The sequence below is a fragment of the Bombus affinis genome, chromosome 3, assembly GCF_024516045.1.
Source record: "Bombus affinis isolate iyBomAffi1 chromosome 3, iyBomAffi1.2, whole genome shotgun sequence".
In the NCBI taxonomy this organism is placed as follows: Eukaryota; Metazoa; Arthropoda; class Insecta; order Hymenoptera; family Apidae; genus Bombus; species Bombus affinis.
Genome location: NC_066346.1, coordinates 11,457,569 through 11,473,028, shown reverse-complemented (window position 1 = coordinate 11,473,028; position 15,460 = coordinate 11,457,569). Strand labels below are relative to the sequence as shown.

Here is a 15,460-nt window from a genome sequence, read left to right as displayed (position 1 = left end):
TTTGTATCATATATGTAAATTAAGAGATAAACGAATTATGAATGTTTTATAACATTAGATTATATGAAGCTACATTTTATTACATTGACGAAACTATAGTTAATTGGTGCGTTTGATGTGCAATTGGTGCAATGATTGTTAAATGGTCTTTCTTTTCCTATTATATTTAAGCGTATTTCTTAAATATGGAAATGTATGATACAACATGACACAAATTGATTTTCAAATATAACATTAAATAAATTTACTATAATGGGTAATTGTATGCGAAGCGTATTGCAAAAGTTACAAAAGAAGAAATGTGCCGAAAAGTAATGAATTAATATATCAAAACACTCATACTGATGAAAAAATATGTATTTAAGAATGATATAATTTTTAGGAGTATTATCTTGCTTATTGTGGGTCTTGATAATGCGGGAAAAACTTCAATTTTGAACTGCATCAGTGGAGGTATCATACATATGTGTATTTTGCTAAAAAAATTGTTTATCTTACTTTTGCTGACAATTATAACTGACTTTCCAAATATCTTTTTAATTTGCGATTTTAATTACCTTAATTTATTACTTTTCCAAATAGTTAAATAGTACATTATTTATATATTTTTTTATTAGATTCAGATAAAACCACTTTACCTACGATAGGGTTCCATGTAGTATCTTTAAAATATAAATCATACACTGTAAAAATTTATGATGTTGGTGGAAGCTCTCAAATCAGATCTTTATGGCCAAAATACTATAATGGTGTAAGTAATTAATAAATATATAACACCTTTGTTAGCTGCGATTGCAGTTAGGATACAGATAATCCTTTTATTTCTATCCTTAATAATATTATTTGAAACCTTTCTTTCCGTTTTCCATCTTTTAGATACATGGTCTTATATATGTGGTGGATGCTAGTGATATTTCCCGTCTTACAGAAAATAAAGTTGTATTTGGTGAATTAATTTCACATGAATATATTTCAGGAAAGCCATTGTTGTTGTAAGAAAATTAAATGTATTGCTTATGCTTGCATTGTTGTTCATGCACGGAGTACCATTTGTAGATATAATATGTATCACCTAACTACATTAAAAATACATATATGTAATATACATTTAACTTAGTAAGATTTTTGTGTATATTCTTCATTATATTTCATAATAGGCTTGCAAACAAACAGGATATAAACGGGGCTATTGATGAATTAGATCTCGTTGAAAACTTAGACATAGAACATGCTGCTAATACTATGAAATGTCCCACAAGAGTGGAAATATGTTCATGTATTTGGAAAGGAGATCAGTCAAAAGATAATACTATAGGTATTAAAAATGGATACAAGTATGTAATTAGCTTTTTATTCTATGTTGATTATACAAAATTTAACTTTTACTAAATATAAATAAATTATATAGATGGCTGCTGGATATAATAGTGAAGAACTATACAAGTTTAAATACTAGGCTTAAAAATCAAAATGCTCAAAGTGAAAAAAATATTGAAGTACAAAGCGTAGTATTAGATTCACCATCAAGACTATCAGTCCATTCCAATCCCTTTAAGCCAATCAAAGAACTAGTTTTAAAAAGGGTAATATTATTAAAAATTATTCTGTTTGTTTGTTAGACTATGCTTCTATTTTACTTATTATATTATAATTTTAGGAAGATGCTCAAGCACCAAGTGTTTCTCAAAATGGTATGTGCTATTTCAATATAAAATAATGTAAATACTATACTACATTTATAAACCATATTTATACAGGTATAGTAGCAAATGGAAAAAAGCTAAAGAAAATGTTTACATATAGAAATAAGACTGCACCACTGACTACTGAGGAATCTGTCATTGAAATTAAGGATATGTCACAAACTGTTAAATTTACTCAAAACACTCTAGAATCTCAACAGAATGTTCAGACACTTCCACCAATATTAAATCCAGTAACACTAGATACATATTCACGTCCAGTTAGATCAAAAAATAATCGTCCATATACAGCTCCAGAGCGTTCACATTTTATAAATAAGATAACAGTAATTAATATTCCTAGGCAAGTAACATAAAAGCAATATTTTTAATTGTACAGGCAATAATATGGGACCATTATTAAAAAATATGATACAATGTATTTAAAATTATATCCAAGCAAAATATTTTAACAACGAATTTTTTATATTCATCTAATGTAACATGAAAAAAATATTAGCAATGTTTTTTATTATGTGAGCGATTGTTTATGTATATAATGTCTGTATACATTCATTTGTTCTAGTCATGAAATACATATATATAAATATTTTCTTCATTGTCTTTAATATAATAATAATAGCATTTAATTCATATTTATATTATTAGACATATTTACATCATATTGTATAATGTAAATATTTATAATGTATTTATAATGTATTTTTAAAATATATATATAGTATAGTATTTTAATTATTTTATGATATTAAACACCATCTGTTTTTTTATTTAAACTTTATTATATCTTGTACATTTGCATACAGATTCATGTACATAAAAGTTCGGCAAATATACGAATTACAATATATATGAAAGACTTATAAAAGCTATAGCATAAAGACATTAAAAAACTTTCGATTATAGAATAGGAGTAAAAGTGCGTAAAAATTGTATCGCAAAAGCATACTTATCACAATTTATAGTATAATAAATATCGTAAGTAGTTCCATAACATTGTCTTATCTGTAACATTATCTTGTTGAGCAACTACTTTGTTAAATATAATATATCGAAAAATTATACTAAAAATTGTAACAGTAAGGAACAATGTATCTCATATAACATAAAGAATATTCCTTTAAGGAAAATATTTTCTACTAATTACATTACATGTACATAAACATACCAATGAAAACATAGTGGTCAAACCATCAAAAGCGACGTTAAATATTGTAAATTGCATTAATCAGTATTTAAAAATTACATACTTTTATTATGAAAGACTGTTATATCACGTTTCTAGATGTTTTTATAGATCATAATAATGCCATTTCAATTACAAATATAGTAATTTTTGCCATAATATTAATATTTTTTGTTAAATTCTTATCTACTTTATTTAATAATGCCTTTTTCAAACTATGAAGCAACATAACACTTTATGTGCATCAGCAATTCCAAAAGTATATGCAAATTGCCTTGCTTATTTCATATTTATCCTCTTAACAATAGGTAATATTCGTTGTAATTGCACCTTATATAATCACAACTACTCTAATCAGGCAAGTTATATTTATCTATTACTAACTTGAAAATATTTCATTCTTTTTTAGATAAGATTAGACTATTGCTTGTTATGAAAAGACACAGATTTTGTCCTCCTGACTTTTGTACAATATATTTAGTAGGCATTAAATATATATTTCTTAAGTTGTTTTGCATTACAATGGTTAAAAAATAGTTTTTTTCAAAATATAATGTCGAAATTGTATAGGTCATATATAAATTACTTATAAAATTTTGTTCATAAAGCAGCAATCACAAAGGCAATCAATTTTAGCTATAGTTTTAACACTGTTGTCTTAATTTTACTTTTCATTTGTACTTATTATATATCTTACTTATAATGGTTTTGAATATACTGTATTAAATTTTTGCATGACCACTATTACATCCATTCTATGCAGCTTTTTTAATAATTTAAAAACTGTTAAAAATTATAGCTTGAGATCTTATCGTTGTAGATTTCTATTATAAATATCAATCTTACAAAGATATAAAATTTGTAAGATCCCTTAATCTAGACAAGTACAAAAATTTATATGTAGCATAAAATCTACTTTATATTGCTATAATGTTTTGTTTTGTAGTGCAAATATTGCATAATATATAATGGCAGTTTTTATAAGATAAATGCTATCATTTAAATGCATTACATTGAAGTCACATCAAGTAGAAATTTGCACAGGTAAAATATTATCTTTGAACTTCTAATAACAATATGATTAATGCTATAAAGGTACATAATATACATATAATATATCAAATTGAAGTTGGTAAAGCAATAAAAAGAAAATAGAATTAAACATGGAAGAAACGAAAATGTTAATCCCTTGCCATACTTTGACGAGTCTGAATCGCGATGAGAATTTTGAATTAAACCTGAATATCACGAGTCAGGCTCGTGGTCTTAATCTCGGGCCAAATATGAATGTTTCGAATGGTGTATTTTTTCTAAACACGGGCGCGACTATCTACGCATTCAGTTGTACGATATCATGTTGCAAGTTCCGACACTCTGTCTCCACCGCTTCGACTCCTTTCCCGACTATTCGGGCGCAACGTTTGGGCCCGGATTCTTCCGAGTTAAATGGTATGGCAAGGGATTAATCTTTCAGAAAGGAAGAGGAAAGAAAAAAATGAGTACAATGAAAATGAGAGTAACAGGAATTAGAAGAAGTAAAGAGTACAGAATGCGGAGTCGACCTTAACCGGCTATTGTCAACATTAGACACTGCTCCTCGACGAAGTCCGAGGAAAATCTTGAAGACCCACTGTAATATGAGGAAAATTGCTATCAATTTTCCCTGAACTTTGTCAAATGGCGGTATGTAATGCTTACTTTGGCTGGGCAAAGTTAACTTTTTATACCTTATGGACTGTAGAGCCCATAATAGATACACATTCCCAACTAACAACAACGGAGAACAATGTTAAAAGAATGAGATATAAAATGTAAAATATGTAAAAACGCGATACCCATTTACTTGGAAAGGTATCATTATTTATAATTAAAAAAATACATATATATATATGTACTTTATAGCATATCATATATCATAAATCTTTCGTGCATAAAACGACTATACAATTTTATTTTTAGGAGGTGTAAACATTACTAAACGAGTTAACATCGACGTAATGCACGGAATTTGTTTTTGTTGATGCATTGTGATATTATCAGGAGTATTGGATTCAAAATCAACAGCAATTCGCAGAGAAACAAATGTGAGCAAATGTAACAAGTCATGACGAGTACCATTTTTTCGTAGTTCTAGGCACAACGCTTGCATGAACCACGAGCCACGAGTAGTATTTCTCCAAGAATAATAACCTATATATACAAGTAATATTTTTTAAACTATATTAATTGAAAAAAATTTGTGGATATATAAAAATGTAAAAATAATTTCTTCTAAAAAAAAAAGGTAAAACTATTTCTGAGTTTTTCAACATGTATCGTTAAATTATTTAATCATGAAAGTGAAACAATTTAATATTATTCTGAATGTCTATATTTATAACAGACAAATAAATTGTATATTTAATAATATAATAAAAATATAATGGATTTAAAATCAACTTTATCTTGAAGTTATATTTACCTGGTATTGTGGAGTATGCAATTAAAAAATCTGCGTGACATGGTATACGGAATGTTGTAACTGATTCACCATCAGTTTCTGTACGTTCTTTTAATGTTGTACCAGCATCTAATTTATCCCCTTGACAAGCTTGTATAAAAAATAGTTTTGGTTTGCCAGCAAGCGTAGGGCATCTATCAGATGTAAAGAGAGACCAAATGGAGTCAGGCTTATAAGAAGTATCATGAGCATAAAGTATTCCTAAATCTCCATGGCTTAATATAGCTACAACTAGGCAATCATGTTCAGAATGGTCCATGTCAGCAACTGTAAAAAAAAAGTTATAACTTGAAAAGGTCTATTCAATGCATCTTTATTTATATGTCTTCATGCAAAACCCAAAACATATTTTTCTTGTGATTAAAAACAAAGTTCAAAATTATAAAAGGCAAACATCAACCAAGTACCTCTTTCTAAATTTTTCATTATATCTCTATGTGTGTAATTATGAAAATCATTTACTTCAAAACCAAGATCTTTAAATGTATTGACAAGATTTTCACAATCAACGTTTGTTCCACATCTTGGTTTAAGATGTGTAATAGTGAAAAATTCATGGTTAAAAATAATAGCTAATCCACGTTTTGCATGATTCATGTTGTAATATGGGGCATAGCGGTCTGTGGGTGCCGTTTGTAATAAAGGGCCCTTGAGAGGACTGACGCTGTTTCTGGAAAATAAAAAAAAATGGCATGCAAAATTGTAACTGATTACACACAAAATTAAATTATTCGGGATTTGTAATTCATTTTCATTGTTTTATGGACACTTTATTATTTTTTTATTAACATATTGTAATGTAAATAATAAAAATTGAATTCATAATAAAATAAAATTGTTTATAATTAACTCTAGGAATAAATATTTTCTTACAATTCAGAATTTCATGCAAATAAATAACATCTATCAATATACAATATAAAAAGAACGAAAATATATCAGAGTGATTGTATTATTGGGATACATTGTACGATTAATTATGTGTACATGATGCATTAAATCTTACCCCGAAAATACCAACGCATCTGCGACATCATCACTATATTTGTTACTATTGTTTATATTATCACTTTCTGTTGAGTACATCGTTTTTTACTTTGAAAATAGTTTTCACAGCAAATAATGCAGTTTATAGAAGAATAGAGTATAATGGCGCGCTACAGCGCGCGTCGTGACTCATATACTGTCAGTTACTACACACTACTACAAACAAACATAGAAACTACAGATACAGATCTGAAAATTCTTATACAGAAACCATAATGATGAAACCGTCCGTTTCCTGAGTTGAAGAAAATCAAGATGGAGGGCAAGAAAAGGTCTTGTTCTACGCATGCGTAAAATATACATATATATATATTTATATATACACGTAGGTATTATAAACACCTCAGGCACAGCAGCGACACTCCACTCATCTGTATCTGCTCTGCAAAAGGAGAGCTATTCTTCCTCGCCATCTTAACATTTTTCGACTCGACAGACAGGTGGCTTTCTCTAGCAAATATCTGGACCATGGTCAGATCTGTTTATATGACCGTGATAAAAACATTTCGAAGCAAAAGCAAGTGCCATCATGATAAGAGATTTGAAGGTTAAATATAACGTCCAAAAATCATGTCAAGTAAATCATTATGTTTAATGTATTTTTTCATATACATTACATAGAAAAATACTATACTCTATAAAAAGTTGTAATAAATATAATGAAAATAGAACAATATTTACTAGATTCAATTTTGAAAATTGATATCTGTTGATGCTGATATTATATTTATAATAATACTCATGGAAAGAATTTATAAGTTATATTTCCAACACTATGTTGTTATGTCTTATCTTGACCCGGAAATGGTTAACGTTTTAAATTATTATAATAAATTTATTATTATATTATTATAAAATTATTATAATAAAATTATTTAATGCCAAATTAATGCTAACTATTTTATTGAATATGTTGTATGAATACAACAATGATTTTCGTTTGTTCAACAATTTATATTTTACCGCGACAATATTATCTTTAAAATATATTTCTTTTGATAAATTGAACTGTAGGAAAATTGATCTAAGAATGGTACAAGTGTTCAATATTTTATGACTTTTTTATTGAATGTTTCTAACTGTTATCGAGAAACAATGCGGTGTCTGTCATACATATTATAAACTGGTCTTTGTGTATTAAAATTTTTTACATGAATGTAACCAATGATATCAGTGTTTTTTTTCGTAACGTACACTTTTTGTATTACTTTTTATTTTTACACAAACCTGTACCAATCACTTATGGCGACTATGATAAATACGTATATTTTGTGTATCGATTAATGTAACATCATTATGACTTATCTAGGAAATTTTTGAATGATTTATGAAAAATTTCGGGTAGTAATCGCAAGTAGATTTATAAAAATCTTATTGATATAAAAACATTGTTACTGGTAGAATAAAAGTCGAGCCACATAATTTACTGATTTAAAGAGGAACTTGACATTTTTCCACCTCTAAATCACTATTTTAATCAATTAAATTATTTAACTTATGCTTGTATTTATCGTATTATAACATTAACTTTTACTACAATGGGGCGGAATACCTATCCAAAGACGAGAAATCGTTAATTCTAATTGCAGACTAGTAAACTTGTGACCGTTTCTTATTCTACCAAAAGTATAATCTTGTATGTAAACTAAGTTCGTTGGGTTATTTTATAGTTTCAATTTTTATTCTCTTTGGCAATGCTTAAAACACATTTGTCTTATTGTTAAATATGTGAAATTATGTTAAAGCAATCTGCACAGCTTTTAATGTTTTTAGATACTCAAAATATACGAACACTTATTATTTCCGAAATTTATCGATTTCTATAAATCCCGCGTATAATCAAAGTTTGGTCCATGTCCAGTTTTCGTGGATAATAAAAAGTTATGAATATCTATAAATGTTATATAGTATTTAAAACTGATCATCTAAGCTACATTAAATTTTTAATAAATTTAAAATAATACGCATTGTAACTTAACAACAAAATGAAATTATTAATTATTCTTAAATGCTTATCAACAAGCTCTAAAGCTTTGTTGGATCCATTGAATATGTTCAATGTGCCATAAGTAGGTACAGCTGTGTCATATTACATGAAAATATTTTATTTTTTTAATGAAGTTTTCAGGTCTTGGACAAAACAACACACATGACATTTGATCATTTAAGTTTTCAGTGGCGCACTGTAGGATCAAATCATAGGCCTCCTAACAATAGATAAATAGGTATATAATCATTAAGTTGTAGAGACTTATAATAATCTGAACTGAATTTAAACGATATTGCAAATAGGTAATTTAATGTTCCATATTCAAGATTTAAAATGTGATCTCTATTATTTACTAGTAATATTTCTTTCTAAAAGTTAGATCTTTTCAGTTTTCATAAAATTTTTTCATAAAATTATTCATTTTTAGATGAGCAAAATTTATCAGGAAGTATATGACTTAATTGTTAAAAATTAGTCAATAATAATACAGTAAGCTTTGATTCTCTTTTAACATTTTACTCTTTCTAATATTTTCACGAAAACTTATAATTTTGTGCAGATATTTATAAAGCTCTACAACTTGTAAACCAAGACCGTGTATCATGTATTTTAGGATATTATTCAGTAGGTATAGGTAGACATTGCCTATATACAATTGCAACAACGTTGCATGTGCCTACTTTCTGGCAATCCTAAGTAAAGCTTACAATTTGAATAAACTTTTTTTGATAATTATGTCTTTAATAAGTAAGTAATAATTCTATTAGAAATAACAGTGCAGTATTTGAACTGTTATTATCCTGTATCCATTTACATGTTATATTTTCTAGTTTTAAAGTATTCTCATACAACGCTTGTATGTTTTGGTTCTGAGAAATAAGATAATTATTTTACTATTATAACTGGCCAATAAGTATTTGCCACTTTTCTTATATTATTAATCTATTTATCATATATACAAGTAATATACAATAATCTCGCTTAATGTAAGTATTATTATTATCCTATTTTTAATAATATTATAATATTTATATGAATAGAAACTTGACCGCATCTAATCCGTCAGTGTGCGCTATTGTTGCACACTGGAATATAAATACATTTTTATATAAAATTTGTATAACCTACATGAATCATTGTAAGTATATCTTCTTTTCAAATCACAAAAGATATAAATGTCATAACTACTACACAAGCTGGGGGCCATGGGCGGTTTCACTCTGGCAGTAGTGTTATATACATATAATCGTAATCTGAAGTTTCGTTGAACGAAAAATCAGTTCCTTTGAGAATTTGTGCTAATTCTGTTATATAGAATTTATTTTCTAATACTGATTCCATGTAAAAGTTGATTCCATCTAAACATTTGGTGTAATATAATTTATTACCTGTCTTTCCTTTTATATAAACTTAGGTCAATGTTAATCTAATTGTTTTAATATTACAAAGTTTCTCCTGCTTTTAATAAAAATAATAACTAAAATGATACATTTGTTTTTATTAACATAATTATTAATATAATTCTATATTAAAATGTGAAAATAAATCCTATATATATAAACATATGTATATGTAGGTATATAGGTTTTGATGTATCTTTAGAGATTTTGTGTTATAAAAATATCTTGTTATTTTCATCGATTATGTGTTTCATTATTACATCTTGATAAATTTCTTCAAAAAAATTTGAAAAATTTCTATCATTTAAAAAAAAAAGTAAGAAATTTTCCTATGTATTTTCTCTTTTTGTTTGTTAAATTTATATACATAATATTTATCAAAGTAACAATGTAAGTAACATTTCGCCAATAAATTCAATATCAATGTATAGATTTTTAAATAAAAATTATTTGCTTAAAAAGCGAAGTAATATATTTCATCCGGCGTAACTTAAATATTTCTGAATTACATATTTCTTTTAAAAGCTCAAGAGATACACCATACCAAATATAATTCCCAGTGTGAAGCCCGATATGCCCTCGATTCTGTTTCATCTGTTGTCACTAATCATCTAATCTAAAGGAAAGGAACACTATATGCGCTATATCCATCAATAAGCAGGGTAATTCACAACAGATGAATGTCTTACCTATTTTTTTTTTTTCGATTAAAACTTATTTACAAAAGTTACTGTACAATCGTAATTCTGTTGTGATGTAGGTCCATCATAGCCTTGAATGCGAGTAGACCGGTTCTGAGGTAAAGATTGTATTGCAGGGAAAGCTTCAAAGTGAAGTCTTTGAAATACCACAGCACATTTTGTCAAGCAAATATTCCAAAATCATAAATTTATTAATATTAGTTTAATTTTCAATGACATGTTAATATAAGGTTTCTAAAATCATATTCCAATGTTATGTACACATTAACCTCAGAAGTCCACGTTTTCAATATAAAATTGTATAAATGTGCTATACGATTTTTTAAAATCTATTAATAAAAGGTTATCAATTTATTGTACCAAACATAATATTAATTAATTCTATATCCTGTGGTAAATTTCCTGAATATTGTCTCTATAAAAACTTATTTTGGAATGAAAAAATAGATAAATGGTAATGTGTATAAAATGTACATATGTAAATATGTTGATCGTATTGCACATTTATTGTATCAGATGAACATTTTTCCATAATATTAATATATATGTAAAACCCTTTGTGCAAAACATTATTCTATATTCAATATTAAAAAATTGGATTACCATTGTTTTTTGAACACAATTAATATAATTGTGGTATATTTGCGATGATTAGTTCTGGAACATATGCCCGGCACAATGTTATAGAACGCGTTACTATTGGAAATATATATTTCCAATATCAAAGGACTAAACATAATCCATGCAATAACATCTTTACAAACAAGCACACTACAACGTGGTGCTTTGTTTCGCCTATTAATTAAAAGTCATCGTTTTTAAATCTAATAATATGCCCTAACTTTGTTGATAGGAATATTATAATTAGAGCTAAGATTTTTTGTACCATTGAATTAGGTGAGAGCACCCAACAGTGACCCCAATACGTTTTTGAAATTGCTCACTACAAGTATTTTCATTCGATTAGAAATATATTTGTAGTAGGATGTAAACCTGCCGATATAGTTTTCTTTCTTAATGTCAGGGTCGCAATTTGATTATTTCTCTTACGACGTACCCGTTATCTTTATTCAAAAAGTGCTAATATATCATCACTTGATGAGGGGTTACCACTGCTAGCGCCGCTGCTGGGGGGGGTATTCAGATCTGGTGGATCTAGATATGAAAGTAATTCCATTGGATCCACAACATTATCTGGCAAGAGCTACAACATAACATAATAAGAAATAAATATCACACAAACATATAAAAATACTTTAAATATTAAGAAAATGTAGATTATTACTTACATTCAATGCTTCTTGACCTGTACCCTCGCCATCTATTACCGCAGCTGGGTCAAAATTTAAATCTGATGGTATATCTGCAGTATCGTTGGTTATGTTTGTATTCGTATTACCAGATGTGTTGAGGTTCCCAGTGGATTCTTGGGATGCAGGAGGAACACTTGGTGGACCACTGTTTCCACCACCTGGTGTGTGTGGTGTGTGAGGAGTATGAGGTGTATGAGGTGTGTGGGGCATCTGTAAAAATAAGAACAAAATATTTAACAAATGATCTATGAAAGATTATATATAGTTATAGAATAATTCTGAGCTTAGAACATACTTGATCGTTGAGGGATTTTTCCATAGCATTAAGAGGATCTAGAGAGTTCACCGATTCATTTAAGTGCGAAAGAGGCCCAGTTCCATTAGTGTAATCATTATTGGTATTCGTGTTCGCTCCGGAATTAATATCGAAAGATCCTCCCGACGAATTCCGATGATTGATGTTATTATTTCCGTACGTGGTTGGTGTATTATTCATCATAGAGCCGCTTACGATGCTACTCATATCAGGTGGTATATACGGACTCATTGCTTGATTCATATCCCAATTATTCATAGTAGGCATGTTCATACTTCCAGGTGACATTGCCTTTGTCATTCTCTTACAATCATTTTCTTCTTCAGATTTTATACCAGTAGTTAAATTCTTTGCTGGTTTCCAATTAGCCATCGAATCTATCGTAACTTCTTCTACTTCTGCAGTGTTTAGAGTGCTCAAAATTCCCCACATATATTGATCAACTTCTAAACCTTCTAATTGTGCAGGTTTTCTATATATAATAAAAAAAAGATTATGTGAAACTTGAACGAAATGCGTTTAGTTTTATAATCGAAGAGAAAATTGTTAAAACATTACTTACGAGCATACAGGACATCGCCAAGCGCCTCGTTCACAATTTAGCTGTAGGTATGACTCCAAATCGAAGCATTGAATGTGTTTACAGTCGTGTCCTCTAGCTGGCAGTGTAATACGTTTAAAAGTAATAGGACATTTTAAGGATACCTGTAATAAAATAATTTGCATGATAAATATAATAAAAAACATAAATGTAATATGTTAAATATGGTGTTAAATATCTACCTTAAGCGCTGTTTGTTCTACGACATCTTTTTCCGACTGTATACCGTTATTTGAAATAGTATTATTGAAATTCCGTTTAATTTTAGTAATACAATGCTCTGCCGTTAGTAGCCTTTTACGTAACAAGCCATGAAGTACGCTTCTCACACTTGGTCGATGAACTAATTGAAGCACGAACAAATGAGACTGCAAATAAAAAGAAAGAAATTCATTTTACCGCATGTAAAAATTAAATTTTAAGATTGTGAGCATATAACGATAAAACAAACTTACACAACAACATGCCGATACAGTAATTTGTATCGTGTTTCTTCCAGGTTGACAAACATCTTTCAGGTATAAAGGCTTATGAGATGTTTTATTCTCACCACGATCAATAACTAACGGCGTAGCGTTTACAGAAACTTGCACGCTCGCTGGCCAATTCGTGTTCATTTGCCTATCCTCATGATGGAAACACTTGAGTTGCAGTTCCAGGTCAGATCGCCACATCAACGTTTGATGTACCGTGGATTTCAGTTGGAAAACATGATTGCTTACAGCCAGATTATGTTCTAAGCGGAAGGGTGGAAGAATAATGCCATCCCTCACGGGGAATGTTAATCTTAACTCATCATCCTCTATACAAAACGGGAAAATATTAGTTATTGATGCTCCATTCTATTTTAATATACTAATTTTAAACATATGATCAAAGTATGAATTTAACTTACTCTGAATATTAACCGGTGATTTCATTTCGTTGAAATTAGGCTTAATATCCGGATTCGGACTGATGTAAGGAGGCATACTGGTGGCTGGTGTCAATGGCGGAGTCGGATTACCGGGAATAGGACTGTGTTGGTAATTTAAGTTCCCCGCGCCTGTCGTTCTCATCGATGCAACATCTTGTTGATATTGACTGGTTGCAGCACCAGTTGCACCATATGAAGACGCGCTACCGGCGTATCCTGAGTTTGGTTGATGACCAACGAATTGATTTCCAACCGTCGTAGGTCCCATACTAACCGGTATACCGTTACTACCGTAATATTGGTTACTAGTAGCCTGATTAGCGGTGTTATATGAAGGCGCAGTTTGCCTCATATTATTACTCCGTATCATAGAGTTAGGTCCAAAGCCAGCAGCCGACGGATTCATACTCTGCATAGGTTGGTATTGAGGTTGAAAATTCGGTCTCGCTGCACTAGGGTAATTGGTCGGATACTGTGACGACGACATGCCGCTGAAGGCTGGCTGCATTGCAGCCGGGTTAGGACCCGCGTACGGGCCCTGTTGCCTCTTTTGCGCCATATGCATCGCGGGGTTTGGATAAGGCGCTAGTCTCCTTGGATAGCCTTGATGAGGTTGAGCCTGAAAATATATGGTAATATAAGTCATAAGTCAAGAGCATTAAAAAATACGTACTCTACTATTTGCTGAATAATAGCATTCTACCATAAATCTGAGATAATAAAAGGAGAATTAAGATATTGAGAGCAAAAGTGGACTAACTCCAATACTCAACAAACTCAGTAATTTTCTGTCTACAATAGATGTGAACACGTAATAGAAATAAAATGAATTCTTCACCTCTTGTATAATTAATACAGCTTACAAATTTATATCCAAAAGAGTATGTAGTTTAGTCCATTTTTGTTTTAAGCGTTTGAATCATGAATGAAAATGAATTCGATACTTCACGTACTTGTATGCTCATTTTGTTCATTTGCATGTTGTTAGGTCCCATCATATTGTTCATGCCCATATTACCCATGTTACTCATAGAGCTCATGGGGGTCATTCCGTTTATACCATTCATACCGTTCATACCACCCATCGACATAGGATTCATCGAGTTCATGCCATTCATACTGTTCATCGAATTCATGGAATTCATAGAGTGCATTGGGCTCATCGTGCCCATGCTATTAAAGTTGCTCATCCCGACTGGCCCCATTCCGGCCATTGGTCCTCTTTGGGCGTACCCAGCGTTGTAAGTTTGATGGGGTATTCCATGTTGGCTCTGCATCTGTAATCAACATATAATACGTTACTTAAACAATTTCTCTTTTAAAATAAGCTAATTTTTATGTGAAGATAAAAAAAAGACTAAAGAAGATAATTGAAGATAAGAGTCGGTCGCGTAGTTCCAGAAGAGCAAATATAAAAGGGGAAAAAATGGTACCTGATTAAATTGAGAGGGGATGTCTTGGCGGTCCTGCATGGCCACCACGCTAGCAGTGGCGGTGGCCGTAGCGGTGGCAGCTGCCACCATCGCCGCGGCACTAAATGTCGAACCACCACCCCCGTTCTGGGGTGGCACCGTGTTATGATAGCTGGATGATAACACGGGCTGCACCCCAACGCCGATTGCCGCCGTTGTTGATGGTTTTCTTGAAGCTAGTTCCAACGAAAACGACAAACTTGTGTCGCGTGATATAGGCGTTTCAACGAAAACCGGGATGCTACTGCAAAAGATAAGAAAAAAATGTTACTTCTAATGGAAATTATATTCGATGAGTTCTATATATGTACAGTA

At 30.2% G+C, this 15,460-nt stretch overlaps 3 protein-coding genes across 4 annotated transcripts in view; 1 reads left to right on the top strand and 2 right to left on the bottom strand.

Annotated features, from left to right (window-relative positions):
* Positions 1–5: 5 nt before the first annotated feature.
* LOC126914717 (ADP-ribosylation factor-like protein 13B) lies at positions 6–2,296 on the top strand. Of its 2 annotated transcripts, XM_050719076.1 has the most exons (8): positions 6–311; positions 383–453; positions 618–751; positions 877–992; positions 1,158–1,334; positions 1,409–1,583; positions 1,658–1,691; positions 1,758–2,296. In XM_050719076.1, the coding sequence occupies exons 1-8, from the start codon at positions 253–255 to the stop codon at positions 2,057–2,059; spliced, it is 1,068 nt and encodes a 355-aa protein (XP_050575033.1). In that variant the 5' UTR covers positions 6–252; the 3' UTR covers positions 2,060–2,296. The 2 variants fall into 2 exon arrangements, with proteins under 2 accessions (XP_050575033.1, XP_050575034.1); XM_050719077.1 differs by lacking the exon at positions 6–311 and having other exon boundaries at positions 618–749.
* Positions 2,297–2,463: 167 nt separating this feature from the next.
* Positions 2,464–7,322, bottom strand: LOC126914731 (caspase-1-like). The gene is made up of 4 exons (XM_050719104.1): positions 6,396–7,322; positions 5,797–6,059; positions 5,351–5,656; positions 2,464–5,079 (listed from the first exon to the last, which is right to left on the bottom strand). The coding sequence occupies exons 1-4, from the start codon at positions 6,473–6,475 to the stop codon at positions 4,829–4,831; spliced, it is 900 nt and encodes a 299-aa protein (XP_050575061.1). The 5' UTR covers positions 6,476–7,322; the 3' UTR covers positions 2,464–4,828.
* Positions 7,323–7,478: 156 nt separating this feature from the next.
* Positions 7,479–15,460, bottom strand: part of LOC126914656 (zinc finger MIZ domain-containing protein 1) — a 28,216-nt gene continuing 20,234 nt past the window's right edge. The window contains exons 2-10 of the mRNA XM_050718868.1: positions 15,107–15,389; positions 14,627–14,950; positions 13,653–14,292; positions 13,213–13,559; positions 12,940–13,125; positions 12,719–12,861; positions 12,136–12,628; positions 11,817–12,050; positions 7,479–11,731 (exon numbers count right to left, since the gene is read on the bottom strand). Of these exons, the coding sequence (XP_050574825.1) occupies positions 11,594–11,731; positions 11,817–12,050; positions 12,136–12,628; positions 12,719–12,861; positions 12,940–13,125; positions 13,213–13,559; positions 13,653–14,292; positions 14,627–14,950; positions 15,107–15,196 (2,595 nt within the window). The 5' untranslated portion in view covers positions 15,197–15,389 and the 3' untranslated portion in view covers positions 7,479–11,593. The remainder of the gene's footprint in view (positions 11,732–11,816; positions 12,051–12,135; positions 12,629–12,718; positions 12,862–12,939; positions 13,126–13,212; positions 13,560–13,652; positions 14,293–14,626; positions 14,951–15,106; positions 15,390–15,460) is intronic.

Coding starts and splice junctions, on each gene's coding strand:
- LOC126914731 (XM_050719104.1), bottom strand. CDS start 6,475: ATGTACTCAACAGAAAGTGATAATATAAACAATAGTAACAAATATAGT. Junction 5,657..5,796: donor AATGAAAAATTTAGAAAGAG/GTACTTGGTTGA, acceptor TTTTTTTTACAG/TTGCTGACATGGACCATTCT. Junction 5,080..5,350: donor TGCATACTCCACAATACCAG/GTAAATATAACT, acceptor TTGTATATATAG/GTTATTATTCTTGGAGAAAT.
- LOC126914717 (XM_050719076.1), top strand. CDS start 253: ATGGGTAATTGTATGCGAAGCGTATTGCAAAAGTTACAAAAGAAGAAA. Junction 454..617: donor TTTGAACTGCATCAGTGGAG/GTATCATACATA, acceptor TTTTTTTATTAG/ATTCAGATAAAACCACTTTA. Junction 752..876: donor GGCCAAAATACTATAATGGT/GTAAGTAATTAA, acceptor TCCATCTTTTAG/ATACATGGTCTTATATATGT.